Here is a 14,654-nt window from a genome sequence, read left to right as displayed (position 1 = left end):
AGTTTTCGTGTTTCTTTGTTGCTTATGATAATGAAACAAGAAGCATAAGTTTATAAGACCATTTCCACCTTTGACTCAAATGCAAATAAAATTCACCAAGTCAAATTGAACAAGACAAAGCAGATTTCTAAATTATTTCATTCATCTTCTGCAGTCTTGTTTGGACAACCTAGTTTCCTAGTAATTCTTGCTCAAACACACACTTCAAGACTTATGTTTTGGTGTGTTGACTCACTTCTCTTTGAATCAGCCAACCCCTCAAACTTTCAACTGCTAACATGAGAGAAAAGTCAAGCCCAGGAAATAAAAACAGATTAACATATTGGTAACATTTCCATATCACACCATGCCTAAAAAAGGGAGGAACAAAGCTCCTAAAACAACAAAATCAATAATAGTAAATCTTCGATTTATAATGGATGATACTTTGTCCTAGTCCTAGATAAGGTGACATGGGAAAAGCAATAGACAGCCACTGATGAAAAAACTGAGGAAAAAAGAAAACCAAATGATCACATGTCTGCAACAAAACATGTGTATTTTTGGAGTTGGGTTATAGCTTCATTATTGATACACTACTGTCCTTGCAAGAAAGTAACATATCTTTGCTCAAAACTGAAAAAAAAAAATCCCCCCAAATTTCATCATAAACTTTACCTTAAAACCAGCAAATTAGCAACTACTGTGTATAAGATGTGGCATCAAAGCATATGGGATATAGTATGAATTATCATCTGTGGATAATGTTCGATTTAGTACTAAAAAAGATAAGGATACCAAGACAAGAAAACCCCTTTTCCATAGTATCTATCCTATACAAAGAGGTGTCAATAACTCAGACCAAAAAATAGCTCATTTTCCTTTCCCAAATGATAATACATATTGAAAATTAACTTCTTTTCAAATGATTATCATACTAGCATCCAAATAATCCACAAAAAATGGTGGAAGTGGTTTTTGATGATTGAATTCATTAATCTTCTGGCTTGTTGTACATGAATCATCAGTCTCCCTTCTAAAAAACATGATTTTAATCCCACAAGACTACCATTTTTAGACTAAAGGAAGCTCCAACACCATAAAATTTTTAATCTTTTTTCAAGAAAACAAAAAAAAAAACCTTCAATCAAGCCGAGGAGTAATGCTGGCGCGGCGGCGGCGGCAGGAGCTGGTGCGCCGCTGCCTGGTGATGCACCGCGGCGCCGCCTCCCCCGGGAGAGGAGTGCTGCACGATGAAGGGATGCTTGAGCAGCTGCGCGGCGGAGAGCCTCTTGGCCGGATCCCTCTGGAGGCAGCAGGAGATGAAATCCCTAAATTCGCGGCTGGCGGAGGGCGGCGCCTCGGGCGGCTGCGACATACAGATCGCGCACATGAGGCTCGCCCAGTCCCCCTGCCGGCCGACGGCGAAGGGGAATTTCCCCAAATAGAATTCGAGGACGCTGACGCCCAGGCTCCAGATGTCGCCGGCGTAGCCGTCGTACTGGCCGTGGTTGAGATCGGTGTTGATCCGCTCGGGGCTCATGTAGGCGATGGTGCCGACGGAGGAATTGCAGGGATCCATGGTCTGCGCGAGGATGCGGGAAACCCCAAAATCGGCGATTTTGACGAGGCGGCGCGAATTGATTAGGAGATTGGAGGGCTTGATGTCGCGGTGGACGATTTTGCGGCGGTGGAGGTAGGCCAATCCGGCGAGGACCTGGCGGGCGAGGTCGGAGAGGGGCTGCTCGTGGGGGATGTGGGTGGATTCGAGGGAGCCCTTGTCCATGAATTCGAGGAGGACCTGGATCTCGCCGCTGTGGTCGAAGAGGTTGTGGCATTTCACGACGTTGGGGTGGTCCACGTCGCGGAGGATCTGGATTTCGCGGCGCATCTGGTTGCGCACGGCGTCCTCGTGGTTGCCGTAGATGACCTTGAGGGCGTAGACGCCGCCGCTGGGGCGGTGGACGACCTTGTAGACGGTGCCGCCGGCGCCGCTGCCGATGCGGCTGAGGCGGTCGAGGTCGGAGTAGTGGAGCTGGCAGGAGGAGGAGGAGGGGGCGGAGGGAGGGGGGAGGGGGAGGGGCACGGCGAGGGAGGGGTCGCGGTGGGGGAGGGGGAGAGTGAGGTCGGAGCGGCGGCGGCGGCTGGATTTGCCGGCGTCGGCGGGGGAGGGAGGGGTTTGGAGAGGCCTCATTATTGGTGGGAATATGGAAATGAATGATAAAGTTTCCTTTTTTATTTGGGGAATCAATGAGGGGAGGAAAGGGGAATCATGGAATTAATGAAGAGACAGAGAGGAATGTTGAGGTATTGTTGAGAATGAGATAGAATGATGAAATCTCCATGGAAAAAAGAGGGAGAAGGTTCATGGAAGAGGGGAAATGGGAGAAGAAATAGTGAGAAGGGGGTGGGTGGGGTGGGGTGGGGTGGGATTAAAATAAAATATGGTTTGGAGGGGGGATGTGATTTATGATAGAGAAGTGTGAGAAATTTTTTGAGGGTTTTTTTTTTTTTTTTTTTTTTTGGCAAGTTTTGAAAATGAGAATTACTATATGTGATTGTAGTGGGTGTTTTTAAGATGAATGCTTTTTTTTAGGATGAGGGTTTGATGGAGATGGTGTGGGATTGTGGAAGAGGGATATATATTTTGGAGCTTTGGATGGATACATGGTTATACAATGGGATTTAAATAGAAGGCTATGCTCGATCAAACTTATTATTGGATATAAGGATATAGAAATTATAATATTAAATACAATCTTATTATAACTGAGCTTAGGGTTCAGCTCAATTCATCAGGGTTATCGGATGCAATGATAGAAAAATTATAGTATTAAATTCAATCTTGCTATAATTGAGCTCAGGGTTCAACTCAATTCTTTAGGGTTATCGGATGCAACGATTGAAAATTTGTATTAAATTCAATCTTGCTATAGTTGAGCTTAAGGTTCAACTCAGTTCTTCAGGGTTGGGTTCACTTTTTTCACAATTGTCCTTCTCCTTCTGATGCCAATAATGATCTTTTTCATTATATCATATCCGACGAAAAACTGCATTAAATTCAGCCTTTATAATTGTAAAACTAATGGTGCGACTCAATCCTTAGGGTTGGGTTCACTTTTGCTACGTCATTCTCCTTCTAATGTCGACAGTGATCTTTTTCACTGAATCCTATTCAACGAAAAATTGCATTAAATTCGACCTTTAAAACTGCAAAACTAATGGTGTGACTCAATCCTCTGGGGCTGGATTCACTTTTCCACATTTGTCATTCTCCTTTTGATGCCGACAATGATCTTTTTCAATTTATCATATCCAACGAAAAACTACATTAAATTCAATATTTAGAACTACAAAACTAATGGTGCAACTCAATCCTCCGGGGTTGAGTTCACTTTTTCCACTTTTGTCACTCTCCTTCTGATGCCGACAATGATCTTTTTCATTGTATCCTACTAGTTGAAAAAATGCATTAAATTCGATCTTTAGAATTGCAAGATTAATGGTGCGACTCAATCCTTCTGGGTTGTATTCACTTCTTTTCTTTATTTGTCTTTCATTCTTTGTCTTCTAATGTTGAGAATGATCTTTTTCATTGTATTCAATCACACGAAAAACTACATTAAATCGACCTTTTGAACTGCAAAATTAGTAGTAGGACTCAATCCTTCATGGTTAGATTCACATCATTTCAACATTTGTCATTCATTCTTTGTTTAAAGCCAACAATGATCTTTTTAACTCACTGATTTTTACTATTTATGTTTAGAATTCATAAGTTAGTTCCAAGTGAGAACATTGGAACTAATAATGTTCTTACATGTTTCATTTAAACGTTTAGTGCTTTGTTGTTGGAAATTGGAATTATTTCAACGCTATAGCTAATCAACTAGTACCAAAATAACTATTGTGATCCGATGCATCAATTTGAAATTCATTCAATATTTTTGACGACGCATATGAGCAAGATATTAACAATTACTAGATATCAAATGTGAATGTAAATATATTTTTCATTTGATTAATGCCTGAAATTTGACATTTTTGGGCAGTCTAAAAATGCAATTTGACAACCATTTTTCCTATTTACACATTCTTTCCCATTTTAGCCATCTTGACTTACATCACACTTTTTTCTTTTCCAAAGTTCCCTTTTCCTTCCTTTTCTTTTTTATAAAAGTTCATTCTATTAGTTTGATTGAATGCTTTGTATACGTATTTTGAGTAGTGACGGGTATTGAATTCGTTCATACTAAGGGCTCGTTTGATAAGAAAGATGAGATATAACAAAATTTTTTAAATAAGATAAAAAATGCGGGTTTCGTGTCAAGATAAGCTCGGATGAAGGTTTTTTTGTTGTTGTTTGGTAGACAAGAAATTATATAGATTTTATATTAATAAATCATAATAAATGAGTTAGAAATGCTATCCGACCAAATTTGTGAGATACATATCTTTGTATTTTAAGGAAAAATTTGCGGGCTCGGATGGGCCATAGAGAAAACCACGGGCTGACATAATAGGTTAACTATGATATCAAACACTTAGAAATAGTCATATAAGTATCTATATTTAGGCATTACTAACTTATCAAACGAGCTCTAATTGTTTGAGAAATAGTAATAATTTCATGTCAAAATATAAACTAAAAAGTTTGCATGATACTTCATCTGTTCTACCTTAACAGAGGCGTTTTATTTTCTTCATTCATTTTAGAATAATACTACTTAATACTTCATAAATAGTTAAAGTGAAAAAAAAGTAAAATAAAAGAGAATAATATAAAAAAATATTCCCTCCGTCCCACATAAATAGTACTTCCCTCCGTCCCACATTTGTATTAACATTTAGTTATGGCACGAGTTTTAAGAAATTGGTGGAGTGTGTAATTAATGAAGTGAGAGATGGAGTGTGTAATAAATGAAATGAGATAGTGGAGTGAGATGATGAAGTGTGTAATAAATGAAGTGAGTTGGTTGAAGGTGGGTCCCTCTCTTTGACTTTTGGGTTTTTTATTTTTGTTTTGATTTATTTTAATATAGATAATGACGTTTGGGTGTAATTTTAGTGAATAATGGGGTAAAATTTTATATGCAAATATGGTAAATTCTAAATGTTATTCTAAATGTGGGACAACTTTTATGGCAAAATGTTACTACAAATCTGGGACGAAGGGAATAACTTTTTCTAAAATTATTCTTTTTTTCTCTACTCTTTCATTCCTTTAATACTGATATTATTTTTTTAGAATCGAATATAGAAAATTAAACGCCTTTATTAATATAAAACGACTAATCATAAACGATTACTTTCTGCATGTGTATTCCCTTCAAATTAATTAAACTAATTATAACGAAAATCAAAACAAAAGGAAGGGATTAATCGTGAAAGATCACTCGCGAGAGGGGAGCGTGTTCGCCACGGGCCAATAGGAGAAGGTGTGGAGACAGTGTCGGAAGTCCCGAATAGTGCGTGACAGTTATAAATGAGGGGCGTGAGCGTATTTATTTGCAAAACCGCCTTTTTTATGGGCCCCGCATTTCGGGTTGTTTTACTCTACAACTCTACACAGCTTGCTTAAACTGAAGCCCATTCTTTTTTCTTTATTTATCATATTGAGTAAAATAGTTTTTGTGTTAATCTGAATGTTTATAAAATCATTCCTAATTTTTTTTTATGAATTTTCCTTCATTTTTTAGGATACGAGTGGGTTAATTATGTTTTTATCTAATTTTCCTCAAAAACTCAATCAATATTTTCCTTTTAGATGGATTAGAGTCTAATTACTGGATTAATTATGTTCTGGCCAAATTTTGATGTTCCTCTTAAAAAATACTAACTGTGTTAAAATTCTAATATCTTGTCCCACATCGGCTTGGTGATGATCCTATCTCTTCTATATAAGGATAGATAACCCTCCCTCTTATGAGGCCTTTTATTAGATGAGTGACTCATTTCTAATATGGTATCAGAGCAGGGCCCAAGTCGATAATAGATTTATTCTCTTTATCTCTTTTCTTGCCTACCACGTGATGAAAGTCCGATGTATCATTTCGGCCCACATGTGAGGGGGCGTGTTAAAATTTTAATATCTTGTCCCATATCGACTTGGTGATGATCTAATCTAATCTATATAAGTGTGGACATTCTTTTAGAGAATTTAACACGCCCCATCTATATAAGTGTGGACATTCTTTTAGAGAATTTAACACGCCCCTTATGAGGCCTTTTAAGGGGTGAATGACCCATTTCTAATAAATTGTTTTCCATTCAGATCCATAATAATAGTATGAAGCGGGTCATGAACTTTGCAAAATTTAGGATTTTTTACGAGAACGTAAATTTTAAAAAAATGCTCAAAGTTGAAGGCATAAAACATGATTACCCATGCTAATGTAATTACTACTTACTAAGTACTACATTTTAGGACAAATGGGTCCCAAGAAGAATCCTCAAGGTTGTGATTGATTAATCTGATTTATCAAAAAACATAGTATCATACTAATAAAATGCCTAGTGGCTTAGTTGGTGGAATCAACAAATTTGTGATTATTAGGTCGTGAGAGTCCAGATTATTCGATTGGACTTAGGTATCTCTTCGAATATTAGCATTTTGTTAGGAGTAATATAATGGAGTCATATTCTTTTAAAAATGATAAATTCCACATATAGTCATAATATATCAAACTCAACTGATTTATAGTATGATATTAATATACATTAGTGAAGAAAAGTAGGCTAGGTAGCTATTAGCAGCCAGATACTAGCTGTGTTATTCTTGATGATTAGTCCCAATCACTTAATTTTGACATGAATAAATTGACACCACAATTTCAACGGTTATCTCCACAATTTATTTGTTTGTTTTCAATGTGAAATAATGAAAATGACTTGTCCCATTAAATTAAATTAGTAAAGTCAATTGTTAGAAAAATATACAAATTCTGGAATATGCCCTTTTCGCTATTGCAAAAATTACAGAACTTAAAATTTGTTTGTTTTTATTTTTATTATTAGAAGTAAATTGGACATTTTAAGTTCAATAAAAATAATTTTAAAAAACTGAGCGCATCTAAACTCATCTCAACAAAAAGTGGAAAAAAAAGTTACACAATTAAAACAACCATTGTGTTGAAACCTGAAAGTGTCTCTTTTAAAAGTTTGTGTTTTTTTCGAAGTGATGTTGACAAATCGAATAAGTCAAATCCGTAAACAGTAGTTTCTATAATTGTATAGTTAATTACTCCTTTTCATTAAAGAACTAATTTAACCAAACTAAAGGGCAAAGACATAACATCAGTTGACTTCTCAGTAGAAGATGAAGACCTCCAAACAAAGTCATGCAATAAAGGGTTTCAGTTTCATGTAATTATCGTACATTTGTCCCAACCCATATAAGCAGGTAGGAATCAGATCATTCATTCCAATCTTCTTAAATGCTGAAGTTTGGCAAAAAGAAAAAAACCTAACTCAATTCCAAGATTTGCCCAAGTTGACTTTAGGGCAATGTCTTCCAAAATTTGCTCAAGTCAACCCCTTTCGGTTACTTATCGGAGCAGGGAGTGACGATCTCACAACTAAAGGAATTAGAGTCTAAGTTCTACCTAGTCCCTCTATATCAAGGTATCACAAAATATAAAGTACAATTTGCAAAAATCACAAGCAATAAGTATGATTTAGCATAATTACTTCATGGTTGACCTTATACCCGAGTTGCAAAAATATGCAAGGAAAGTCTCAGTCTCAAAAGATGAGCCAATCCATTCAGTAAAAAAGTTGTATTTGCAACTCGGCACAAGGGTCGGACCATGAAAGTATACAAGAATATGTAGAAATGATAAAATATTGATTGAAACAAGTTAGGTGCATGATTAGCAGCCTAAATATTAAAGTAATGGATATAGATGATACCTAAGACCTACAAAAAGAATGGTTTTCACCACTCATGACAACAAAATCCAGAAAAGATCTTCTAGAATAAGATGCTTTGCACTTAAACTAATAGAAAGTGGAGTATTTATAGTCAGCTTTCACACAGTAGCAAAAGATTAGAGGTATAGCAAGTAGCATCATCAACTTCACTTAATCTTATATTTGGCTAATTTGAATTCCCAACTGTAGACAGACTGACAGAGTAACACCTTATGCATTATGAAACACAGTGGAAATATACACGATTAGCATAATATTTAGCAGAGTGGCATACAATTGGCAAAAATTTACACGATTGGCATAATATTTAGTGGAGAATGTACAAGATTGACAAGAGAGACTCGAGAGCATAACATATTAGCACCTAGTGAATTTACTTCAAGTTTCATAATCTGAAAAGGATGCTGCAGCATCGATATACGCCAGAAACATACCTCCTAAAGAAGAGGTCATCCCATGCCTCACAAAATCAATATTTGATGCTCCAAAGCACAGAAGAATGCACTTGATCAACAGCATATTTGAGCTCAGACGACATGTTCTCCACCTCACCATAAGCCTTCAACTTGGCCCTGAGCAAACAAAGCAGACTCTTGAACCTCAAGTGCTTCTTCAGCAGCACCCGGCTGTAGGCGTGTAACCCCAGCCAGATCACATCAATCCTTTTCACATTGTATCTGGGACGAAAATCAGCACCTTTGAAAGAATACATCCTCCTCCTGATTAGCCTGTTCATGTACCTGGAAGTGGAAATACATCCAATATGCCTAGTGTAAAAGGAAATAAACTGTGTCACAAAGTTTGAGACATACCTCAGAGAAGTCTCTATAGCTTTGAGCAGGAATCTGGGGTGAAATTTCGGTAGAATTGATAAATTGGAGAGGTGGCAAATGAATTTCATGGCACAAAGCAGAAAATTTTGATAGATGTTGAGTCTAACCACCCCTGGAGAATTGATGTTGGAATCATATAAAATAGGGTGGAATTTAGGCCTAAGATAACTTCTCAACTTTGATTTTAAGTTTTTTCCCACTTTGCCTTGACGTGATACTGTTAGTGTTGAACGCATATGATGATTCAAGTATCTGTGTAACATACAAGAGTCGCTTATATATACCGGCTAAAAATAGTAAATGAGTAAACAATGTTAGGAAACATACAACAAAATAAGCCAACTGATGAGAAAAAAAACAGGCAAACCTTGTATAGTCAGCTTGAATTTCTAATGTAGAGCAGTTGACAAGGAGGCCACTCCATTGAAGAAATGAGATATTGTCTTTGCCGGTATGAAGCCTGTTTGACAGTTGGCCTTGTTGATTTTCCATGATAAAATTTAGACCATATTTCTCCTTATTCATGCAGCAGTTATAATCACGAACTCCTCTTTCCAATCTGGTGAAAAACATAGACGCCTGCCTCTTTGAAACTGATATGAAGAGAAAATCATCAAGGTATCTAAGCAGAAGAGATTCACAACCAGGTGCAGCTATTTCAGTTTGACAGTTGCCCCTTGAAACTGAAGTGCCATCAGAAGAATGTTGTGTTACCGATGAGGTCCTCTTAGCTTTCTCCAAGAACGGAAATATTACATTCCTTTCCATGTGTCCATAATAATATGAACCCAGTAATGCTGACAGAACACTCCCTTGAGGTATACCAACTTGTTGAAGATAAAACTTGTTCCTAAACTGCACCATGTTGCGCATAATGTGCTCCTCCAAAAGTGAATGAATATTTTCCTTCCTTATTTTCCAGCTTGCATCCTGATATGAGAAAGAAAACAGTGTGAACGAATTAGAACCACTCTTAGTATCAAAAACTCCACAACATGATCTTATAGTTGCACTGTGGCTGACTCATTTTATGCAATGGTGCTCTCTGAATTCGGCTTTGGCTAAATTAATATAGCCATCAAAAAAAGTAACTATAGATATAAGACAAATCATTTTAGTAGACCAAAGCTGACTGCATATAGATACATTAAAAATAGAGGGTAGAGATCTGACAGCTGGTTTTGACACACCAAAAACTTGGGCATATATTTTACATGAAATGGGTAATAAAAGAAACAGAATAAAAAGAAAAATGCAAAATTTTGCAAGACTTGCTAGTCTCCAGCTTATTTAATACTAAGATGATTTTTTTTTTTTGAAAAGTACCTCCTTAAGAACAATACTACCCGATGATTGGACATGAAATTTTGATTGCATTCTTGTAGATGCAGTGGAAATATCTTGATGTGCTAACATCACATGAGGCTCAATCTTTAAATACTTATCTGTGCAAACAACTTGAGTGAACTTTTCCAAAGTATATTCATCATCACGTATGGCATCCTTCATCACACTGAGCAATTTTTCATGATTTACAGAGTCAAAAGCTTTTGCCACATTTGAAACCACCATGAATACATCAGGCAGGCTAATTGACCCGTTTTTCAGATGGAACAAGAAAGGCACAAGCTTTTTGTAGACATCATTGTAGTTAAAAACTGATGAGCCCATCTTTTCTGGTTCCTTTTCCCGTAAACCTTTTAACACTGCATACACATCATGAAGCACTGTATTAACAGACTTAAAGAACCTATGAACTCTGTGGCTGCTAGATGCTCTTCTCCATGAATTTTGATTGGGCTGAATTCTAGAAGGTGTGGAAACAGGTATTCTTGACGGTGCTTGAAGATTAGTCAGCATTCGGAATCCATTACTCTTGGGAAGTAGTCTGAACCTAGAGAAACCAAAAGATCTCTTCCCTAATATGTTTCTAGCAGACTCAAAATCTAGTAGACGATACCGACCAGCAATCATGCACCCATTTTCTCTCATCAACTTCTCCCAAGTAGACTTTTTATAGTATAGTACCTCCTGCTTCTCATGCTCACTTTCTGTAACATAAAAGTTGGCTTGGACCAGTGGTGATACTAGATGTGTAAAAACCCAAAGCATCCAACATTCAAGGATCGCATGCCTGGAATTATCTGGGATACCAATACAGCATCTCGAGTTTTGCTTATATGAAAAGATGGGAAACTTGGATATTTTTAATCTATGAATACATTCCTTCAGTGTGAACTTCTCAAATCTTCGTAGCGAAATGAATTTTGAGATGTTTCTTCTCAGACATCTCCAGTTAGATGGTTCTCCCAGCAATGGTGAAGGGATTATTCTCCTACAAATTGCCCAAATGAATGATCCTACCTGATGATGCTTGAGACAACCCAAAACCGGTTCAGCTTGAGCAGTATTGGCTTCTTGGACCATCGCAACCTGAAACAATTTGACATCACTTTGTAAACCATCTAGTCCGCTCACAGTTAAGTGTTTCTTAGAGTCCCAAATTTAAATGCATAAGATCATCCAGCCACATACCTACTTCCCACACAGGAAACAGAAACAGGATAGACCACATAAATTGCTTTTAATGGAGAAAAGATGAACCACACGATTACCAAGATCAAGCAGAAGGGATCTGGAACTCCTTCCTTAGAAACAAGACATATACTGATAATAAAGATGAATATGTCTAAATGATAGTAGAATTTATATAGTATTTGTAATTCAACTCAAACATTAGAGGGTACAAGAGGCGCAAATTTCATATTACCTCAAGCCCAGTGCCAGCTCCCCTACTAGCATCTTGGTTTGAGGATCCTACAGAACAGTGTTTCTCCAACAGCCTCGCATGTCTATAATATCGAGTCTCGCGTATAAGCTTTTTCAGAAGCACTTTAAGGGAATGATACCTAGAGAAAAATACACACACTCCTGTTGAGAGAATGTGAAATATGTGCAAGCTTAAGTAATGTATTCTCTGCTATGTGATCTCAGAAACATTTCAGTAGTGGATTGTATTACATCCTATTCTTCTAATGAAGTTCTAAATGCACAACACACGCTGTCCTCCATAATAGTATTAGATCTGAAAACTGAATTATTTAGATTCCAGAGTAAGTAACAGTAAATTCATACACTCCGTATAACATAAATAAAAAGCAGTTGCTTACAAACAGGTGGAATTGACGGTAGAACCATCTTCGGTGTGACAGCATGGTGTGCTCCCATTAATTTTGTCAGGACCAAATGCTTCAAAGATATGATTGAACAAGATGGAAGCACCGCAATCATTAGGCCTTAGAGCATACAAAATGTCTACTCAATGTTAAGGCCGAGCATCCGAGATAAATAGGGGCAAAAATTCAAGATCTATAATAAGAAGCTTTCTTTTGGTAAGCATCGAATAGTTGGAAGGCAGTGGAGGCATTCAAAGAAAAGCACAACTATCAAGCTAATAAATTAAACACTAACTAAAACCCAAATCCCATGAACTTCACCTAAAAGTAAGACTCTAACCACTGTATGGCATATGGTACAAGATGATGAAATACACTGACCACCTGAACTTATGCACACTAGTAAACAGATATGAGCACATTCTAAGAAGGATACGCTTCCTTGGCAGCATTGATGAACAATTCTCCATCCTATAGAATATGTTCTTTCTATCAATCTCAGCATTTCCACTAATCCTTGGTTGATTTTGGAAAACCAAATTGCAAAATAAAGGAGCCATGTTCTACAAAACAAAAAAACAAAAGGTCAAATGACTTATTATCGTCGCCTGAATATGATTACATGCACCACAGCATACATCATGGATCAGGATAAATAGCTATATTTGGCTCCATTAATCTACTACTAATAAACAAAATCAAATTATTTTTCTCCGCACCAAACTAGAAAACAATATTCATTTGAGGTTGATAATATAAGAACTAGAGATAATGACATGTAAGCTCTATAAAAAACAACAAGACTTACACCCATGTCATTTTGACTTGAACTTGAGACAAGGGGTAAGTTATCACAGGTACTACTACTTCCTCTAGATGGAAGCAGAGGGGGCGTTCCCAAAACAGCCAACTGTCTACGTTTTCTTTCACGCTGCCAGCGATACTCCCGTTTACGCTTCCGAGGCTTAACAGTATCTTTCTTAGAGTTCCCTTCAATTTGTATAGGAGGAAGTTCTTCAGAAATGCAAGAAGACCCTGCAGGCATAATGTCATTTTGACTTAAACTTGAGATGAGGGATAAGTCACAAATGCTACTATTTCCTATTGATGAGGAGAAAGAAGGTATTCCCATGAGAGCCAAGTGCTTGCGCTTTCTTTTACGCTGCCAGCTATGCTCCCGTATTTGCCTCCGAGGCTTAACAGTATTTTGGTTAGAGTTACGTTCAGTTTGTGTTTGAGGAAGCTCTTGTAAAACATAATTCGACCCTACAGGCATAACGACTTGTTCAGTATTAGGATGATTGTACAGTTTGATTACTCAGAAGAAAAGCAAGATAATGTTTCTGTTGCTGATATCCGTGGAATGTCCACACAATAAATGTCACCTTGTGGATGATGCTGAGCTCTAGGCGTAGGCATGAGTCTTGGGACGTTGGAGCCCAAACTGGCAAGGGAAATACCAGAAATCTGATGGTACTCATTCAGAGGAAGAGGAAGAAATATTGAAGTATGATTTAACAAATACATCATGAGAGTATCACCGACCTAACATTATTCATTAGCACATCAATCAAGTGAGTACAATGTAGAGATATACCTATATAATACTAGTAGTCATGCAGCTATATGTAATTCAGTTACCCTTTTTAAGAGGAGAGTCCAGTTTTCAGATGAGAGTTGGGCAACTGCAGGACTAGACTGGGCCTCCTGTTAAATGCAATAAAATCCAATAAGCATTATGAAAGCAGTGGTCGAATTAGGTGTAACGAAACGCTTACTTTATCATATTGGCGGCATATAAGATTTGCAGTGGTGGGCTGCTGATGCAGTATAAACTCAATAGTTCTTCTCACAAGCTGAAACCATACATACACCGTCGGTGCAAATGAACTTGTGTTGCCTAATTAATACTAGTGCCATAGGTTTCGATGATTTAATTTTCCCGCCAAAATCAGAGAGAGGGGCGTACCGCGAGTTGCGACCAGCGGCAGTGATGATCGAAGGCGGGAGGGGGAGGGGCGTCCTCGGAGACAACCACAAAGCAACGATTGAGAAGGTCGCGGTAGTCGTCGTCATCGGTAGATCTGAGGAGGAACGACATGGCTTCGTCGGCGCTGCAATAGAGGCAGCGGGGGTGGGCTTTGTAGGTGCAGGAGGCCGGCGGAGGAAGAGGAAGGATGAAATCCAAGATAGTATCAGCGAGAGACCGCGCGCGGTCGCCGAACAAACTCCACAGAAACTCCGGAACTCTTTTTTTCTTCTTCGGCGCCATTGATTTGGCAAAGGGAAAGAGAGTTTCAAAATTTGTAATTCTCGGAGTGGATGTGATGAGCGGTTGGGTGAAGAATCCGATTTTAATTCTTTTTCTACGGGCTTCTCCCTCCGTCCCACAAAAGATATCACACTTTGAAATGACACGAGATTTTAGGAGATTTTGTTTTATCTGTTAAATGAAGAGAGAAAATATAATTTTTATATTAATGTGAGAGATAACTTTTTTCAAAAATGAAAATGCGACATCTTTTGTGGGACGGAGGGAGTAGTAATCGTAAATCTTGCAATTTTTACACTACTAGTACATCCCCAGCGCACGACATTCTGTGCCAAATCTTTTGTATACAACGTCCAAATATGTATTCATAATTTGGTAGTACTAAATTAGTTGAAACAAAGGGAGTACAATATTTGAGAATACAATATTTATGAATAGATATTTTCTTATAAATCAATAAGA

General features: G+C 37.6%; 1 protein-coding gene and 1 pseudogene across 5 annotated transcripts; both read right to left on the bottom strand.

The window, feature by feature from the left end:
• Positions 1-47: 47 nt before the first annotated feature.
• On the bottom strand, positions 48-2,404 carry LOC125205048 (mitogen-activated protein kinase kinase 5 pseudogene; annotated as a pseudogene). Of its 2 annotated transcripts, none has more exons than XR_016133048.1 (2): positions 1,121-2,404; positions 48-273 (listed from the first exon to the last, which is right to left on the bottom strand). The product of XR_016133048.1 is annotated as a mitogen-activated protein kinase kinase 5 pseudogene, transcript variant X2 (transcript). The 2 variants fall into 2 exon arrangements; XR_016133047.1 differs by having other exon boundaries at positions 48-270.
• A 5,737-nt stretch (positions 2,405-8,141) lies between these two features.
• LOC125205811 (telomerase reverse transcriptase-like) lies at positions 8,142-14,235 on the bottom strand. 3 transcript variants are annotated; one of them, XM_048104953.2, is made up of 12 exons: positions 13,890-14,235; positions 13,699-13,776; positions 13,562-13,627; positions 13,306-13,465; positions 12,729-13,186; positions 12,357-12,483; positions 11,915-12,059; positions 11,515-11,653; positions 10,071-11,177; positions 9,112-9,674; positions 8,724-8,996; positions 8,142-8,651 (listed from the first exon to the last, which is right to left on the bottom strand). In XM_048104953.2, the coding sequence occupies exons 1-12, from the start codon at positions 14,190-14,192 to the stop codon at positions 8,381-8,383; spliced, it is 3,690 nt and encodes a 1,229-aa protein (XP_047960910.1). In that variant the 5' UTR covers positions 14,193-14,235; the 3' UTR covers positions 8,142-8,380. The 3 variants fall into 3 exon arrangements, with proteins under 3 accessions (XP_047960910.1, XP_047960911.1, XP_047960912.1); XM_048104954.2 differs by having other exon boundaries at positions 8,142-8,639; XM_048104955.2 differs by lacking the exon at positions 13,890-14,235 and having other exon boundaries at positions 13,306-13,364; positions 13,699-13,761.
• Positions 14,236-14,654: the final 419 nt, after the last annotated feature.

Source organism: Salvia hispanica, chromosome 6 (assembly GCF_029641045.1).
Source record: "Salvia hispanica isolate PSC_SH4W2 chromosome 6, Shi_PSC_v1, whole genome shotgun sequence".
Lineage (NCBI taxonomy): Eukaryota > Viridiplantae > Streptophyta > Magnoliopsida > Lamiales > Lamiaceae > Salvia > Salvia hispanica.
Note: the sequence above shows the minus strand (reverse complement) of the source record. Positions and strands in the feature narration are given on the sequence as shown.